A 19,499-nucleotide genomic window follows, 5' to 3' on the forward strand; every position below is an offset into this window, starting at 1 on the left:
TTCTGCGTAAAATATTTTCCGTTGTTCGACAAATTTTCCTGAAATCATTTCTAAAAGTTGTTCTTAATAAAACAAACATAAGATAAATATATTTGTTACAAAATATTATAATAACATTTCTTTTTAACAATTGAAATTTATTTTATAATAAGATAATATTCTATAATAATAAATATCATATATAAACTTAATAATAAATAATGTAGATGCCCAATTTCGTCCGGCTCAATAAACAAAACAACAAAAAACAATAACAATAACAAAGTCCATTGACCGAAGCCCAAATGCACCAACCCAACAACCTAAAACCTAAACAAAAAAAGAAAATCCTAGAACCCTAAAAGCTTTGGCGTCGCTCCTTCACCATGTCAGTAGGCATGCCACCCGAGGTCTGCCCCCTCCTTTCACCGAAATGGCAAAGCGTGGCTCCGCAGTGTCGTTGACCTTGGCACAGACACCTGTAAAAAAAATTTTTTAAAAAAGAAGCAAAGGACAGAACGCAAAAACAGAAGAAACAACAAAAAAGAAAACAAAAAATGAATATTTTGTAATGTATTTGGCTATAAAAGCCACAACAACCACATGTAATAGGGGAAAAGAGAAAAAATCCAATACAAAAGAAAAAAAAACTAAGGTTGTTCATCTTTTTTTTTTTTTGCTTTTTATTTCGAAAAATATAAGAAAATAAAATAAGAGTTTAAATCTTACCCGTTCATTGCCACTGGGAGGCCCTCCTCCGCTCTGAAAGGTCTCTAAACCTCTTAGGGTTCGTCGATGGCCACATCGAAGAAGAGAAACCGAAAGGTTTCTCGGCTTTCCGTCCAACTTTGACTAGGTTTTCGGAGGATCTATCACCAGATTCACAATCTACGCAAGAAAAGGGGCTCGGGGGGAACTTTTTCGATTTTCTGGCCACTGGAGGCGGCGGTCGCTGTTACCAATGACCGGTGGCCGCGGCGGAGCTGCGATGGCCTCATGGTCGGCTAAAGGAGGGCTTGAGAGAAAAAAGAAAAAGAGAAAGGAATTTAAAAAAAAGGTTTAGAATGATTTTTAAAAATATTTTTAACTTATATAGGTTTAATGAAACATTGTCGTTTTGGGCTGGCTTCAGAAGCCCCATAACGGCGTCGTTTGGGCTGACTTCAGAAGCCCCATAACAGCGTCGTTTTGGACATGACCCCATGACTCGACCCAGATCCTCTAGGATCCGCGTGTTTTTTAGGGAAGGGTCAAATTGCTTCCCAAGTCCTTTCGCCTTTAGGCGCTTTTCAAGGTGGTCCTAATTTTGGTTTTTCTTCTTTTTTAAATTATACCATTTAACTTTGACTTGCTTTCATTTTGGTCCTCAGACTGTTGACTCTTTGCGGAGTGACACGTGTACTGGGGTTAGTTTATTTGTCTTTTTGGTCCCTGCATTTTTATTGTATTTTAATTTAACCTTTTATTTTTTGTTTTTATTTATTTATACCTGAAGTTTTATCATAATTTCAATTTTAGTCCTTTGTTCACTTAATTAAGTCCCTATACTTGTTTTTTTTTTAATTTTCACCCTTCAAGTTGTATAATTTACATTTTACCCTCAAATTTCTTGATTATTTTATTTTGGTCCTTTTATTTTTAATTATTGATACTATTAACACTATTAAGTAATTATCGCTTGCTAATTAATATTATTTTTGTTAAAATTTGCTCAAAAATCAATATTTTAGCATGGAATAAAGTGGTAATATAATTATAATTATGATAATATATCAATAATTTTAAAATAAATAATTATAAATTAATAGCATGGAATAATTATAATTATAAATTATTATTTTAAAATAATTTCCAATGAAGGGGAAAGTCACTAATATAATAGAAAAGAAAGTGTTAAACATAAGAGATGAGACTAGAGGTGCTCATGGGCCGGGCTGGGCCGGGCCCAGAAAAAAATTTTGGCCCGGCCCGAAATATGGGCCTAGAATTTTGCCCAGGCTCGGCCCGGGAAAAAATTCATAGGCCCGGCCCGTTTTTTAAATAATACCAAAAATTTATTTTAAAAATTAAAACAAAAATTAAAAAAAGTATTTTAAAAATATTTTAAAATTAAAAAAATTAAAAAGTATTTTAAAAAAATTTAAAATTTAAAAAATTTAAAAAAAGTATTTTAAAAGTATTTTAAAATAAAAAAATAAAAATATTTATTATATTCGGGCCGGGCCGGGCTCGGGCCAAAAAAGTGGTGCCCGAGGCCCGACCAGTTTTTTAATCGGGCCTCATTTTTTTGCCCAAGCTCATATTTCGGGCCTATATTTTTACCCAAACCCTCCCATATTTCAGGCGGGCCGTCGGGCCGGGCCGGGCCGCCCGGCCCATGAGCACCTCTAGATGAGACTACCATGGAATAAAATGCCTGACATAGCATCTTTAAAGATATAAGATAAAAAAATCATGTTTATGTGGACATGAATTTTTGTTTGCAATAGTAAAATGAACAAATCCTTATGTTTTGATTTCATGGAACTCCCGATTCCTACATCCAACTAGCATAATGTTTTGATATTAATTTATATTGTGATTTGAAGATATCTAACACTTTAATATCTTGTAGTAATGACTCGTTTGCCTTTAATAGTACAAAGTGAGAGGCGAAAAATAATTAGTCTTGCATTGACAGTATAGTTGCAAATGTGTACAGTTACGAGTTGGTTCTTAGTTATATTGGGTATTGGCTGTCATCTTTAGTCTACATACTTATATACCAAAGATTAGATCATATATTTTAAATTTTTATGCACAACGAGATTATGTGAAAAGACTTGTACATGCTAGTGACGAGACCTGTATTGAACAAGTTAGGATGAATAGAGTTACTTTTTTTAAAATATGTGAGATTTTACAAACTTTAGGATGATTGAAGTCGACAAGGAACATGCTTGTTGATGAGCAACTGGCAATGGTCTTACATATCATTGCTCATTATCTTAAAAACTGAGTTATCAAGCATCACTTTAATAGGTCCGGGGAAACTGTTAGAAGATCATTTCACACTGTTTTAAATGTCGTCCTATGCTTACAAGATGTGTTATTTAAAAAGGCAGAGCCAATTACAGTTAATTCTATAGACCCAAGATGAAAATGGTTCAAGGTATCGGAGTGAGTTCTATATATAGCTCGTACATAATTTAGTTGATTTAGATTTAAATATAGTATCCTAACCCGAGGTTTTATACATGTGATGTAGAATTGCTTAGGTGCTTTAGATGGAACTCACATCAAGATTAGGGTTCCAACAGTTGATAAACCTAGATATCAAACACGAAAAGGTGACATAGCAACAAATATGTTAGGTGTCGTCCACCAGATATGCATTTTATTTATGTTCTTCTTGGTTGGGAAGGTTCTGTTACTGATGGACGTGTTCTTTGAGATGCCATTAGTAGAAGACATGGACCAAAAGTTCCTTATGGTAAAGTGCAGAATTTGAGGAATTTGAATTAATTTTTAAGATCATACTTTTTTGGGAAAATTAACCATGACAAATAGTTTTTTTATAGGTTGATATTATCTAGTTGATGCTAGTTACACAAACTGTGAGGGATTTCTTGCGCATTTTAGAGGACAAAGATATCATTTGAATGAGTGGCGTCAAGGTTACCAACCAAGTACTCCGGAAGAATTTTTCAATATGAAACATGCTTCAGCGTGCAATGTTATTGAAATATGCTTTGGGTTATTAAAACTTAGATAGGGAATACTTAGGAGTCCATCATTCTATCATGTGAGGGTGCACAATAGAATCATTATTGCATGTTGTTTGTTCCATAATTTTATTCGAACCTATATGAGTCTTGATCCTATTAAGCGAAGTTGGGATAAGGATCACCTAGTAATGTGATAGATGACGATGAATCAAATATCATAAATATTCATCTATCGGATGCATGGGCTACTTGGAGGATGGAACTAGCCAATCAAATGTTCGATGAATGGAAACTATCTAGAAATTAGTTAAGTTTAGGGTAAAAATAGTAAAGGTGAAGTTGTTTATGTTATTTCATGTATCTAGTTTATGAAACTTTGGTGGTGTTTGATTTGTCTTTCTATATTGTACTAGACTTCTTGAATTACAACTTTAATTTATTTTCTTTTGATTCGTTATGTGTTATAATTTTATAAAGTATCGACCTTTTGATTCATAATACCAAATCTAATTTTAATTTGCATTTTTTCTTAAAATAGTTATGTCAGGCTTTTCACAATCAAGTGTTTCTTCCCAAAATTCTCGAGGAACCAAAAGGAAATGGGTTCCAGAAGAAGATGTTGTGTTGGTTGCTTGTATGGTTGATTTGCATAATGTTGGAACCTTTAATGCAGATACAGGATTCAAGGTCGGTTATTTAAATGAACTGGAAAGAATGTTAGAAAATTTTTTACCCCATGTTATGTTGAAGGCTAAACCTAATCTTGAATCGAGGATTAGGACATTGAAAGGGGATTGGGCAATCGTTTATGACATGCTCAGTGAAAAAGACAATAGCAGCTTTGCGTGGGACGAGCATAGGCAGCTTGTTGTTGCTGAAGATGTTGTGTGGGACTCATATATAAATGTAAGACTTATTTCAAGTCTTTATTATCTTGTTTTGACCAAAATTATATCTAATATAGATTCATCCTTTTTTATAGAGTCATAAAGAAGCTGGTCAATTTAGACATCGTAGTTGTCCTTATTATGACCAACTTACTGCCATCTACATAATAGATCGAGCCACTAGGAAATATGTTCAAACAACCGCTGATATTATTGAAGAAATAGATGTTGAGGATGTAGCTACTGCAAATACTCATACAGAAAGAAACAATATTCATGGATGCAAAGTTGATGTTTGTAACACCCCTTACCCGCATTCCTGATCGGAACAAAGTATGAGGTATTACTAAATTTTTTAAAAAAATTTCGACAGCATTTCTGCTTATTTTTGCTTAAACCTCCTGCAAGTTTTCAAACACAATTCAATATTCCAACCAAGTTCAGTTGTATAAACATACACAATTTAACCATTAATAAACACTACATTTTAAATCGAACCATAACATATATTTACATGGTGACGCCCCATTACATAAGCCGTCTATACATGCCATAATTTCCGGAATACTAGTAGCAAAATACCCAAACGTGGATGATAGTGTAGATGATTGTCTGACTCCGTCCCAATTCGGAGTTGATGGAAATCACTATAATCCAGGGAAAAATAAAAACGAGTAAGCATATAGCTTAGTAAGTAAACATATGACAAATAAATAAATTTCTCACATGACTACACCATAGTATAAATTTATTCACAAATAAATTTCATTGTTTGTGTAATTTCCAGCAAGCTGGTTTTCTGTGTCATGACCACTAATTTATTTTTATCCGGAGCTACAGGGCTCCAAATTGAATTCTGTAAATTTTCCCTGAAACTAGACCCATATATTTTTGTATCATAAAATTTTCAGAATTTTTGGTCGAGCCAATTAGTACAGTTTATTCTTTAAATCTTCCCCTGTTTCACTGCCCGACAGTCCTGACCTCCCCTTACAAAAATTCACATAACTCTCTGTAAAAGTTTCAAACAATGTTCTCGTTTGTTTCTATTAAAAATAGACTCAAAAAGGAATCCAAGCATATAGATTTCAAGCCATAATTATTTTTTTATAATTTTTGGTGATTTTCCAAAGTTGGAACAGGGGATTTCGAAATCAATCCAGCCCTGTCTCAGTAAAATTCAAATATCTTTTGCTTGCTATATTTCTTTCATATGAAAACAGACTCATTCAGCTTCAATTTCATATATTATTTAACCTCTAATTCATTTTCCACCATTTATGGTGATTTTTCATAGTTGCCCAACTGTTGTCATTCAAAACAGTTTTGCTTTCAAATTGTCTCTTTTTGTATTTTTGATTTTCCTCCCATCTTATACATGGGTTGATTAAGTATCAAACCCAATATTCCTCCCATAAACTTGTCCACCACATATATGAATATTCACCTTCCCAATTTACTCGTTGAACACTCGGAATGTTAACCGTTATCGGTGGATTCCGCATTTAGCAACCACCAATGAATCGGGGAATCAGCACACAGCAACCCCTTGGGGGAATCAGCACTTAGCAACCCCCTTCACATTTCAGATGCGGTGGAATCAGCACTTAGCAACCACCAATGAATAGGGGAATCAGCACTTAGCAACCCCTCGGGGGAATCAGCACTTAGCAACCCCCTTTCACATTTAAAATACGGTGGAATCAGCACTTAGCAACCACCAATGAATCGGGGAATCAGCACACAGCAACCCCTTGGAGGAATCAGCACTTAGCAACCCCCTTCACATTTCAGATGCGGTGGAATCAGCACTTAGCAACCACCAATAAATCGGGGAATCAGCATACAACAACCCCTTTATATGCAATATGCTTCGGCCTATTCCGAGTGTTCAACCAAAAATCGTGTTTTGCAACCCCTTACCACCTTTCCCAATTTAACAACATTTTTGGAATCTTGCCAAAAATTTATTTTATATTCAAATAAATCTCAACACATATCAAATAATATCAAAATAATACATTAAGTCACATGTTTACTTACCTCGGTGCAAAATATCGTAATTTTGCAATTCACTCCACTATCTTTTCTTTTTCTCGTTTGAGATAATCTTCCCATCTCTCTTGATCTATAATAGCAAATTTAACCCGTTTAATGTTCACATTTATTAAAATAATCCTCTACCCAACTTTTTGAAAATTTACAATTTTGCCCCCAAACTTTTACATATTTACACTTTTGTCCCTAAGCTCGGAAATTAAACTTCATCACTTATTCTTAGGTTTTATGACATGCTGAACATTTTTCCCTTCTATGGAAACATCAAATTCTCACTCTAACACATACTTTTGAACATTAACTATTTTTACCGATTATGTCAATTTACCCGTTTTCGTTTAAAATCGCTTATCAAAAGTTGTTTAACATTATTTATAGCTTCATATTTCACCATAAAACAGAAAAATAAACACATTTCACCTATGGGTATTTTTCCAAATATGAACCCTAACACGAATTATTGATAGAATAAGCTAAATTAAGTTACCGGGACTCCAAAAACGTAAAGAACATTAAAAACGGGGCTTGGAATCACTTACTATTGAGCTTGGAAGCTTAAAAACCCTAACTATGGCTTCCCCCTTGCTGATTTCGTTCACCATGAAGAAGATGAGCACATTTTGCCATCTTTTTCCCTTTTTAATTCTTTTTATTACTAAATGACTAAAATGCCCCCATTTAAAAAAAAATCTATTTCACCCATTTCTTATGTCTATTTTTGTCCATCAATTAACTAATGGTATAATTACCATATAAGGACCCTCAATTTATAATTTCATAACAATTAGACACTTCTAACATGTAGAACTCAACTTTTGCACTTTTTACAATTTAGTCCTTTTGACTAAATTGAGTGCCCAAACGTCGAAATTTTCAAACGAAATTTTTACGAAATTTTTCCGTAAAATTGTAGACCATGAAAATATAATAATAATCATATTTTCTCTCGTCGGATTTGTGGTCCCCAAAACCACTATTCCGACTAGACCCAGAATCGAGCTGTTACAATGTTTCTTTGGATGAGATGAATCTCTCAGCTACACAACCACAATCATCTAGAAACCAAGGTGAATCCACATTTTCAAATAAGAAAAAAAAAGATTTCTGATGCAAGTGATCATATTTCTTCTACTTTATTTACTGATGCTGCCACGTTATTGGCGAAAAACATATGAACCGTTGGCGTTGAAATAAGTAGGAGCATTGCCTCCGAAGTTCTAATTCAACAAAAGTCAGAAATGGTCATTCAAGAAAGTGCTCTAGAATTATATCCAACCTTATGTGAAGTAGAAGGATTAACTGAGGATGAGCGCTACCGCGCGCTGAGCAAAATTCTAGACCATCCAATGCAAATGCTCATTTTCTTTAGTCTACCTTCTTCTATGCGATTGGAATGGGTGAGAAGATTTCTTTCTGACTATTAAAATCCATGGTTGTGTTAGTGATGTTTTGGTAACTTTTTGTATATGTAATATTTAGATAGTATAATGACATGATAGAATGTCATTACAATGTTGTAAAATTTAACATATAAATTATGACATATAAGCTAATGAAATCATGTAACTTTTTGTTAATATATGAACATTATGTTTGAATGTAAAATATAATTCTCAAGCTATTTATTACTTCTAATATTTTGCTTTTTTTATTTTAGAATAATTAAATTATTTGTTTCACTAATGATATTTTAGCATATTAAATATGTATTGCAGTTTAAAAATAATAAATTAGGTTATATATTATTTTATAATATTATATATTATGATTTTTTAATTTATATTTTGATAATAATTATATTAAGAATGTTATTAAATTATATATTATTTTATTAAATTGTATTTAATAATAATTATGTTAAAATATGATTAAATTATTTATTTTTATTTTTATTAAAATATATTCATAATAATCTTATTAAAATTTAATAGAAATTATTTCAAAAAAAAATTAATAGAAATAACAATAATTATCTACCTAAAAATTTTGTTAAGGGTACTTTGGTCATTTAAGCCTTTTTTTTCCTTATGCTATTACAACATCTATTCCATTCAACCAAACACAAGAATGTTTTTATAGCTCTATTCCATTCCTCCTTTCAACCAAACAATTGAATTACTGATTACAGCTCTATTTCATTACAACCCTATTCTATTACAGTGAACCAAACGTACCCCTAATGTCTCATCGGTTAAACCGAAGCAAATTGGCACTCGGTGCCTCATCGACTCGTGGTCGAAGTAACCCTAAACACTTCCTATCTTATGACATGTCATCTATATTCAACTCAGCCCGAATAGTTAATAGAGTTTTCATTTCATATTGCAATACAACCAATGTCTTAATTTCATATATATTATCAACATGTGTGCATTTATTTAACTTGAAATCAACCACAATTTTTCAATATATATTTAATTTATTCATTCATAAAAATACATATACTTCTTAAATATACATAATTGAGTCATTCTAATCATCAAATAATTCAAATCAACCCAATTGAACAAGAATCTCACCTCAATTACTTACCATGCACAAACAAACCAATATGCAGAAAGTTATAAATTAGTTCGGATTATAGAAACACAAACCATAATTTCCGAGCTACTTGTCGTCGACCTTGTCTTTTCCTTTCTTTCTCGAGGATTATGAGACGATGTTAGCTATGGATTGAAAACAATTAAAATAAATTAAAAACATACAACCCAATTTGCTCTCAATTACAAAATTTATACTACTTTTGCATAAAATTCAATATGGTCCCCCAAAACTAGGACTATTATAACTTCACAATTAACCTTCCAACATTAGGCCGAATTTTCCTAGAGTCCCTATAAGACTTCCTCCTTCCCAAATAAACCCCTAAATTTAAATTTCTGCACAACTTAGTCCTTTTTGCATGGAATTTTCACTTGACTCTACAAAATAGTCCAATTTCATTTCTAACCTCAAAATCTATCAAAATAACATCAAAAACTTAATTTTCTCTACAATGGCAACTTTCATGAACTTCAAAATTTCTAAAAATTTCATCATGGATAAGCTAGCGACTCCAAAAACATAAAATTTATATAAAAAGGACTAAGATTTATATAAAAAGGACTAAGATATACTAACCAAATTGAGCTTCAAAAATCAATTGCTATAGCCGAATGCTCATTCTTTTTCTATCTCAATTTTCGGCATGCAAAATGAAAATGAAGGTTTGTTTCTCTTTCTCCCCACTTTGTTAATTACTTACATTTTGTTTTTATTTTATTATAACATACATTTTAACTTAATTATTAATAATATATTTAACATATAATACATATAAGACTAAACATAATCCTCCACTATCAAAAGTATATATAATGGCATATTTACTTAATAAGTACCTTAATCTAATTCCACCTTTGTAATTTAATATTGATTCCAACTTTTATCACTTACTTGATTTACTCCTATACTTAAATTAAACCCTAATTCCAAAAAATTACCTAATCGAAATTAAATTCGCTTTTGAGATAACTCTGTAAATACTTAATAAAAATATTTACGAGTCTAGTTTACGAAAACGGGGTCTCAAAACCATAATTTTCGGCACCACTGACTTTCAAGTCATTACAAATTTCAAGGGTTCCTCTCTTAATTTAAGAAAAATACCAAATTACAAAGAAAACAAAGCTTTCTTTCTTTCATCCATGGTAGACATGAGCTCGGGAAAGATGGAGGGAATTCTTTTCCTTTCCATCTTTTACTTAATGATTAATTAATGTAAAAATATCTTTAAAAAAAGTAATAATAAAATAATAATACAATATTTCAACCAATAACATTCCTACACCATTCATCCTTAATTATTACATTTAATATTTATTCAAATTGTGAAATGACCACTTTACCCTTAAACATTCTCTATAATTTCTTCCTTAAATCATCACTTAATTTGGTAAAATTGTAATTTAGTCCCTCAGATTTCTTCATTGATTCAATTTGGTCATTGCTTACAAATTTTGTATCACAAGAAATTGGGTTATTTTTACCTTTGGTCCTTTAATTTTTTCATATTTACATTTTAACCCCTCAAACTTCAAATAATTATACTTGAGTCTCAAAACTTTTCTCATCTTCACGTTTGGTCCCACTTTAAAATAATATATCACAAGATACTTCTTAACTCAACTTTCTCTGGCATCCATCGACCTTCTCTTTTATCATTTATATTCTTTATTTTACTTTACCGAGAAATCCCCTACGCACTATTCTAGCTTAATACTAATTTTATAGCATAACGATTTTAGGGGTGTTACATGCAAAAATATTCCGCTCTCGCCTCAGAACCTCGATGAACTTCACAAGATTGACTTGTGAGGGAGAACCAATGAAGACTGATTTAGATTCCATGCCAAGTATATCAACTTCTGGGCACATAGGTACAATTTTCTACCTATGTGCGAATAAATTATCAAATCACATTAGGCGACGTATTCAGATTACATGACATGGTTTAGACTTAATGGTAAGCCATATCTATTTTCGGAAGAGGAAAGGAGTAGACATTCATCGTAGAAGGCCAACACGACCCCATATGAGGTCGCGATCGGGAGTACATGGATCAAGTTCATCATTAGCTCCAACTCCAAATCCTATACCGATAGGTGCACTTCCAGGTCAGTATGATTCATATTTTTCTGGTACATTTACTAACAACCCTATGTTTTTCATATAAGTACTGAATTATGCACTATCATCGAGATATTCCCCGTCATTCATTTCTTCATCATACCATGCATCAACACCTTCCCCAACAATATTTTTTTGCACCACCTCCATCTGTAAGAGTATATTACACGCCAATACCATAAAAAAAACCATTGTATCCAGAACCGCCTATAATTCCAGCATTCTATGCACAACCAAGTAGTTTGATACCATATATTTCTTTGTCGATAGTGTCACAAACACCACCGAAATCACTTCTCTTCAGAAGTGGGTCATCTTTATAACCGCCTACTAATACAACCAGTGATATTCAATGACAACCTAGGATGCAAATACAATCTAGCATAGAAGAACAAGATGAAGATGAAGATGAAGATAACGTTGGAGATGGAGATGGAGATGATGATAATGATGATGACGAAGATGGAGGTGATGAAGATGATGGTGATAATTAGCTGGAACTTCAACCACGATGAAATCCTCTTCGTAATCGACATCCATAAAGTTGTGGCACACATTTGGTCTGACGACAGAGATGGTTTTTCATATTAAAATTTTTTATGTACATCATCATTTAGTTTGTTAACTTTTAAATTTTTTTAATTTATATATTTAATGCTTCCATTTATATTTGTATTGTTTTTATACATCATAAATTTACTTCTTTACATTTTTATCAAAAAAAAATATTTGTTTGTATGTTTAATTCAATTTTGAATTATCCACTAGTTTTAAAATTTTGGAAATGATGGAATTGAGTGAGAAAACATTGAATTTGGTTTGGGTATATATAGGGGATTTTAGGGACTTTAGGGCAATTTTTTTACCATTGGAATTAATTTTTTATTTAAAATTGATGGTTAAAAAATCAAGAGCCATGATGCTTAACCGTTGGCATTCAACGGTTTGAAATTATTATTATTTTAAATCTGTTGGGCAAAAACACACTCTGTTGGACGTGAAACACATCCATGGTGCACTTTCGCCCATGTGGCACTGCATCCTAGGGAAAGCAGCCTAATTCCTTGATTTTTTATTTATTAAAAATTGACATTTTTGCTTAATTTTTTCAAATACTCAAATTCCTAGAGAAAAAAAACACAATTTTGTAACCAAATACTCAATTCTTAAAAAATGTAAAAAAATGTTAATTAAAAATTGTAAAAATTATAAAAAATATAAAATTACTTTTTGGCATTATAAATTTTAAAATTTTAATTAACAATTTGTTTTTTTACATTTTTAAGAATTTTATAAATTATTTGGTTACAAAGTTGGGTTTCAAGGACTTTGAGTATTTGGTTACAAAATTGTATTTTTTCACGAGAAATTTGAGTATTTGGATACAAAGTTGGGTTTTCAATAAGAATTTGAGTATTTGGTTATAAAATTGTATTTTCACGAGAAATTTGAGTAATAGTTATAGATTTTTGTAGTTGTTATATGAAAAAACTTGAATTAATTATTTGAAATATTTTACATATAAAAATAATAATGATATTTGAAATAATTATTTGACTTTATAATATTAGAATATACCATACCTACAATGTAATTGAAAAACAATGACATTTAACACATAAAAATTATATACAGTGAACAATATATCAAAAATTAGTTGAAACTTGTAAAAGAATAAAATATTTTAACATAATGATATTTATTATATAATTACATATTTACTATTTTTTCTTATAAATAAAGAAGTTATTAATTAAAACATAAATTAAAAAATAAAATAACTTGATAACAACAATTTTATTAATTAAAAATTTAAAAAAGGAAAGAAAATGTTTGAAGCAACATGGAGAAAAATAAAAACAAAAAATGGCTAGGGAGGGAATCAAACAAAAGTCACAACGATGACAACATCAACATTTAACCACTAAGTCAAAAATTATGACATATTAATAAGAAGCGCTTTTTGAAAGTGCATTTTATTGTAACATATAATAAAATATCCCTTAAATTACAATATTCTCTTATAACTACTGAAATCATTATTATTTACTCAAACTCTTAATGAACAACACAAGTTTCTAACCAAATACTAAAAGTTCTATTGAAAACCCAAGTTTGTAAAAATTCTTAATTTTTTAAAAAATGTTAATTAAAATTTTAAATATCATAAAATTATAAATTTTTTGGCATTATAAATTTTTCAATTTTAATTAACAATTTTTACAGTTTTACAAAGTTGGGTTTCCAATAGTACTTTGAGAGATTTTGAGTCAATAAGTGACGGTTTTATTGATTGTTAGAGAATACTATTATTTGTGAGATATATTATAATTTAAAAAATATTTTGTTATGTGTCATATAAAGAGATTGTGAATCGATGACATGAAACGTTGACCCCGGATGTTGACCGATATTGACGGGTCAACATGCCACATCATCAGTTTATATGACACGTAACAGAATATTTCCTAAATTACAATATATCTAACAAATAACAATATTTTTTAATAACTACTAGAATCATTAACTATTGACTCAAAATTCTAATGAAAAATACAATTTTTCTAAGTAAATATTAAGAAAATCAACATTAAAAATTCTTAAAATATTTTTAATTAAAAACTGTAAAATTTATAGTGCCAAAAAATAATATTATGATTTTTCAACATATATGAATAATAAAATCTACAAAATAGGTGAATAAATTTATTAGCTCCCTCTAAAAGTGCAATGGGTGGGTAACATTGTTGTGCTGACGTGTCGTCCTGTTCGAAAAAAAATTAAAAATTACTGCTTTTGTTTGTCTATTTTTTTCTTTCTCGATCGCTTCCGGATCTTCTCTTACAAACAGTCCTTTTATTAACTCCCAGTTGTTAGGGTTTGTTTCTTTGTCTCCCTCTTCTCTCTCTCGATTCCTTCATTCCCATCCCCCAATTCTCCCATTTCTTTTTCACCATTTAAAATATCAACGAAAATCTCAATCTTCCTCACATTTTCATTCACAAACCAACCCTTTCATGGCCAAGACCAAACCTGGCAAGAAGGACCTTGATTCCTACGCTATCAAAGGCACCAACAAAGTTGTTCGTCGTATGTTTCTATCTAAACCCATCTCTTTCTTTTTCCTTTTTACATTTAAAAAACATCCCAAAATTCGTTTTCGTTTTTTCTTAGACCTTTCTTGTCTTAAAATTTATAACACACAAATGTGTTTGGATTTTGGGAATGGTTGGATATTTTTTATATTTGGTTTGTTTTGCAGCTGGTGATTGTGTGCTGATGAGACCGTCGGACTCCGATAAACCACCATACGTGGCTCGTGTAGAGAAGATCGAGGCCGACCATCGGAACAATGTGAAGGTTCGAGTTCGATGGTACTATCGGCCGGAGGAGTCTATTGGGGGGAGAAGACAGTTCCATGGAGCCAAGGAGCTCTTTTTATCAGACCATTATGATGTGCAAAGTGCCCACACCATTGAAGGAAAGTGTATCGTCCACACTTTCAAAAACTACACTAAGCTTGAAAATGTTGGTGCTGAAGATTACTTTTGTAGGTTCGAATATAAGGCCGCCACCGGTGGTTTCACTCCGGACCGGGTGGCAGTGTGAGTAGCTTCGGTTTTTTCTTATGTTTTCGGGTTAAGTTTAGGGTAATTTTCTTTTTCCAGTGTCTTATATGTCCTTGGAGTTTGTTCACTAACTCTTCGGGGTTTCGGTTTTGAAGGTATTGCAAATGTGAGATGCCATATAACCCGGATGACCTTATGGTGCAATGCGAAGGATGCAAGGATTGGTAAATTCCTCGCTCACTTATTTCATTCTGCAATCAATGTGAACTGTTCACCTTCCTTGTGCTTATGTGTGTAGAACTGGAGATTAAATTCATTTATTTTTGGTGGTTTCATATTGATTTGTGAGCTGAAAAGGTTTCTCACTAATGTTGCACTTACTTTTGCTCTAGTTTTAATTTAAGTCTGCCCAAGTTTTTAACTCAGCTGCTTCGGATGCTTAAATATAATATGCTAATCCTACTAGGTTGTTACCATGAAAAAGTTTGGCTTTTTCTCGAATACTTTTTTTTTTCTTTTCGATTAATTGGTACTCTTGAGTCTTGAAGCAAAGGATGCATGCATTTTGTTTTGTTTGATAGAGAACACTTTTAATTCCTTGTTTCCGTTATTCACGGAACATCTGTTGATGAGTGATTTTTCCACTATTGAGTTTAATCCTACTAGGTTGTTGTTGTTAACAAGTTTGGCTATTTTTGGATAACCGATAGCTCTTGAAGCAAAAGGATATTTGCATGTATATTGTTTTGTTCCATAGCAAATGCTTTTAGTTCCTAGTTCCATTATTCATGGAAAATACAATGATGAATGATTTTCCATTGTTGAGTACTGGGGTAGTGTACTTTGACTTAATAATGGCCTTGGAAATGATTTTGTAGCATCCAAACTTTTTTTCCCCAATAATGACTTTTCTGGGTCCTTTTTCTTTTGGTATTGTATCTATGAAGGGGTGGTTTTGTAGAGACTGAAAGCAATTAATTTAAGGCATTGCAGCTGTAATGGTAGATTCATTAGCTAGATCAACATAAGTTTCAATCGAAGATGAAAAATTTTTCATTTCCCCATTAGGAATCTGTAAGCTGATCTGCTAATGCCATCTGATCTAACTTCATTATTCTGTTGTCTTCAGACATAGTTCATTTCCATATTAACATTCTACAATAATGTGAAGTCAGCTATTCAACGTGTAAATGGTAGCAATTTTATGATCTATAATTTGATGAATGTTCATTTCAATAAGGTTTTAGTTGATTGATATTGTATTGAAAAAGAGTGGCTGGAAAGGAGGATTTAGCTTCAGGTAATATCTGCCGATAGTGGAGTGTGGAGACTTTCAGGTGACTTGTAGAAGGAAAGGTGACCGGATGGCTCGAAGTTTTTTAAGCTATGATAACCAGGTTTGGGGTTGAGTGGCGGATACAGGCATGCACAACTATTTCTCAGATTTTCCATATATTTGGAAGATCATATCCCTTTGCACAAGTCTGAACATATGTTTGATAGTGTAAGACATGAGTACCTTAAGGAAAATGAAGGGAAAATTGTCATAAAGAGCAAAAAACTACGTTTATACCCTAAAAAAGATATTAGATGGATGGAGAAAATAGAGTGGAAAAGGATATTAACATTTACATTTATACCTAAAAAAGCAAAGAAGTTTACACATGATTGACTAAATGGTCTATATAGAAAAATGTGAATTTTGAATCTTAAACTCTGGAAGGGGCCTAATAAACACATAAAAGACTATGTGAATCAATGTAGCGTTGTTCTTTTAGATCTTAAAACTTAAGATTTCACTAGATTATATAAATACCATAAGTGAACAAATTATAGTAGTTTAGCTTGCACCACGAAACAATGTTACCTTTGACCGTTTTAGCTCAAAATTTGCAGCTTAAACCTTCACAAAAGCTAAAACTACAATGGACTTGCTTCTTGGTCTGTAGATAAAGAAAGTAAGCATATTTCACAAGAGCCTTTTAGAGATTTCTAAAGCTCTTATCCACTAAGAACTTAAATGAGTTTAACTTGTTGATATTAAGACCGGAAAAGCTGAAATGTTTTCAGTGTGCCTTGGGGGGGGGGGTATGTAACCTTTTAAACCTATATTTTTTAGCTTTTATTTTATATTTTACTTTTGGTCTGCCAGTATAACTCAGCATCGAGTTGTACTTCTAGTTACTTCTGAGCACATATGGGTTGGAAGTACTACCGGCTAGTTGTAAGTAGATTTTTGTTTAAACAATCTAATGATCATGTTGACTTCAAGGGACTTTGTATGAGTTATTTGCCGAGTATTTTTACTGGAAATGAAAAACATATTTGGTCTGAAGACATGTTATCGAGGTCTGCTAGTATCTTTAGTATTTTCTCTCGGTTCCTTGCCAGTGATTCCATTGTACCATATGTATACACACACGAATGTGTTGTGATATGGTGCTTCTTCTTTGACATGAAAATGGATTATCATATTTTCCCGATTAGAACATTAATCTTTTTCAGGTTTCATCCATCCTGCATGGAGATGACCATCGAAGAAGCAAAAGGATTGGATCACTTTTTATGTTCTGATTGTACTTCAGAGGATGATGCCAAAAGATCAATGAATACGTTCCCAGTATCAGCATCCCTTGAGCCAAAGGTTAGAGCATTTATTTTCATGGTTTGAGCGTGCATACATAAATATATTCCTTGTTTCTTATTTTACTCCGTTCAGTTATGAGCAGATTGCTATATATTGACTTAGACCGACATTTGATATCTTTTGATGATGCTGTTGCAATGCAGCCGTTAGTTCCAAGTTCTTTCACCTGCAACACCAAACTGCAATCAATCATTCCTTGCTTGCAGTTTGGCATTGTGGCTAACTTTCTAGTACTTTCCTTTGTAACGAAATACAATTAATTAGTTAATATTTTTATTTATAATTTAATTATTACAATAGATGAACAGCCTTGATAACACATTTTGGTTGTAAGTTTCATTTTACTTGTCAAAGAACTATTCTTTCTTTTCCCTTTCCATCTTAGCAAATGTAATACGACCATGCATTTGATCTTGTATCTCATTCTTTTGGCTTTTAGGTGGAACCGAAGCGTAGAAAGAGATAACCCCATCATGGTAATGCGGAATGAGGAGGTACCGATTTTCTAGCACATTAGCTCAGATATTGTTCTTGTTTGTGCTGTGGAATTGTACAGTGCAGAGAAGATACTGTGCTTGCACACCAAGGAAAAAAAAAAGGGAAGGCTATCTTTCATAATTTACCATGTTCTTCTCATGTTTGTATGTGTGGTTGGACTTGTGAGTGCAGTCTCTGCAAAAATGACAAATCTTTAATATAAGAACCCCCAAGAACCATTAACAATGGCTGCTTAAACTTAAGAATTAAAGAAACCTTCTCTCTTCTTTGGTTATGTCAATAGTTTCTAGTCTCCTATGATGGTGCTTCAATAATATTCTACCAGGTCTATGGGAACAAAAATGCATGTACCATCAACGTGCATGTACTAGAACAAAAATGGGTAAAAGTACCTTGAATTTTGCATTTTTTACTAAAATAATGGGCAAATTAGTCCTTGTACGATAGATTAAAAAGTAAATTGGTTTTTTTTTTTAAATTTCCTTTGTGTTTATTGTTAAAAATTGACGTGGTAGACAAAATAATCGGGCTATTACACGTTTTATATTGATTTATTTGTCGAATATTTTTAGTAGAGGATTAGTTTTTAACAATAGAAATAAGGATTTATTTTTTGAATAGAGAGGGTAAAATGTAATTTGATTCCTAATTTAAAGGTATCCATAATATATTTTATGGAGAAAATGTTATAACTATTGGTATTATATTGACCAGGTTAATGAAAAGTATAAAATAAAGATTTATATTGTTGAGTGGAGGAAGGAGGACTTGATCGGACATAAATATAATAGTAAAAAGATGAAATTATCATATGAAATTGAGGCCATTTGAGTATATGGCAGAATTTGGATTTAAATATTGCATATTGCGATGCTAGAAAATAAAGTCAACCAAACTATGCTAAACCTTTCATTATACTTGGCAACTACAAGCCAGGTACAAGGGGAGCCACTGAAAATCAATTAATATATATATTGAGATTTTTAGAGGAAAAAAAGAAAGGTTGGTTAAGATAAATGAAAAGGCAGTCCACAAACGCATTGTAAAAATGGGACCTTACATTTCTCACCCTCTCCCAAATTTATATATACATGTCTTGTCCATATGAATATAATTGTTAATGCAGAAAAATATGAGTTTAAATGCGGTAATGTTAATACAGAAAGATATAAATATTAATAAAGAAAGACGTGAGTTCAAGTGTATTAACACGTATAACAAATAAAATTTGAGTCTGTTTTTGTTAAAAATTGAAACAGCACACGTGAAATTAGAAAAGAAAATGTTATATGCTTTTGCCTTTTTTATGTTGCTAACTTCATTTATGAAATAAAAATAATAAAAAATTTACAACTTCAAAAAAAAGAAAAATCTAATCGGATCCATTATCGCCTCTAAAATAGGGTCCATTTGAATCATTATCATTGGTCAAGCTTTTAAATCAAATTGGAGGTCATTATTGTAATATCACTTTTTTGTCATAAAG

The 19,499-nt window shown here is 31.8% G+C and overlaps 2 protein-coding genes and 1 long non-coding RNA gene across 3 annotated transcripts; 2 read left to right on the plus strand and 1 right to left on the minus strand.

Moving 5' to 3' along the window:
- Positions 1–4,226: 4,226 nt before the first annotated feature.
- LOC105764388 (L10-interacting MYB domain-containing protein-like) lies at positions 4,227–4,896 on the plus strand. The gene is made up of 2 exons (XM_012582937.1): positions 4,227–4,592; positions 4,669–4,896. Exons 1-2 carry the CDS (start codon positions 4,227–4,229, stop codon positions 4,894–4,896), a joined length of 594 nt encoding a protein of 197 aa, XP_012438391.1.
- Positions 4,897–4,979: 83 nt separating this feature from the next.
- LOC128042356 (uncharacterized) lies at positions 4,980–7,233 on the minus strand. Its single transcript, XR_008197633.1, has 3 exons — positions 7,171–7,233; positions 6,617–6,701; positions 4,980–5,220 (listed from the first exon to the last, which is right to left on the minus strand). It is a non-coding gene; the product is annotated as an uncharacterized LOC128042356 (long non-coding RNA).
- Positions 7,234–14,122: 6,889 nt separating this feature from the next.
- On the plus strand, positions 14,123–18,293 carry LOC105802479 (chromatin remodeling protein EBS). Its single transcript, XM_012634145.2, has 5 exons — positions 14,123–14,389; positions 14,562–14,904; positions 15,024–15,092; positions 17,374–17,512; positions 17,955–18,293. Exons 1-5 carry the CDS (start codon positions 14,317–14,319, stop codon positions 17,979–17,981), a joined length of 651 nt encoding a protein of 216 aa, XP_012489599.1. The 5' UTR covers positions 14,123–14,316; the 3' UTR covers positions 17,982–18,293.
- The last annotated feature ends 1,206 nt before the right edge of the window (positions 18,294–19,499 follow it).

The sequence above is a fragment of the Gossypium raimondii genome, chromosome 7, assembly GCF_025698545.1.
Source record: "Gossypium raimondii isolate GPD5lz chromosome 7, ASM2569854v1, whole genome shotgun sequence".
Classification (NCBI taxonomy): Eukaryota; Viridiplantae; Streptophyta; class Magnoliopsida; order Malvales; family Malvaceae; genus Gossypium; species Gossypium raimondii.

What these genes read in the sequence shown, in the direction of transcription:
- LOC105802479 (XM_012634145.2), top strand. Translation starts at nt 14,317, where the DNA reads ATGGCCAAGACCAAACCTGGCAAGAAGGACCTTGATTCCTACGCTATC. An exon ending in CACCAACAAAGTTGTTCGTC is followed by an intron (nt 14,390 to 14,561) that starts GTATGTTTCTAT and finishes TTTGTTTTGCAG; the next exon opens with CTGGTGATTGTGTGCTGATG. An exon ending in TGCGAAGGATGCAAGGATTG is followed by an intron (nt 15,093 to 17,373) that starts GTAAATTCCTCG and finishes AATCTTTTTCAG; the next exon opens with GTTTCATCCATCCTGCATGG.
- LOC105764388 (XM_012582937.1), top strand. Translation starts at nt 4,227, where the DNA reads ATGTCAGGCTTTTCACAATCAAGTGTTTCTTCCCAAAATTCTCGAGGA. An exon ending in TGTGGGACTCATATATAAAT is followed by an intron (nt 4,593 to 4,668) that starts GTAAGACTTATT and finishes CCTTTTTTATAG; the next exon opens with AGTCATAAAGAAGCTGGTCA.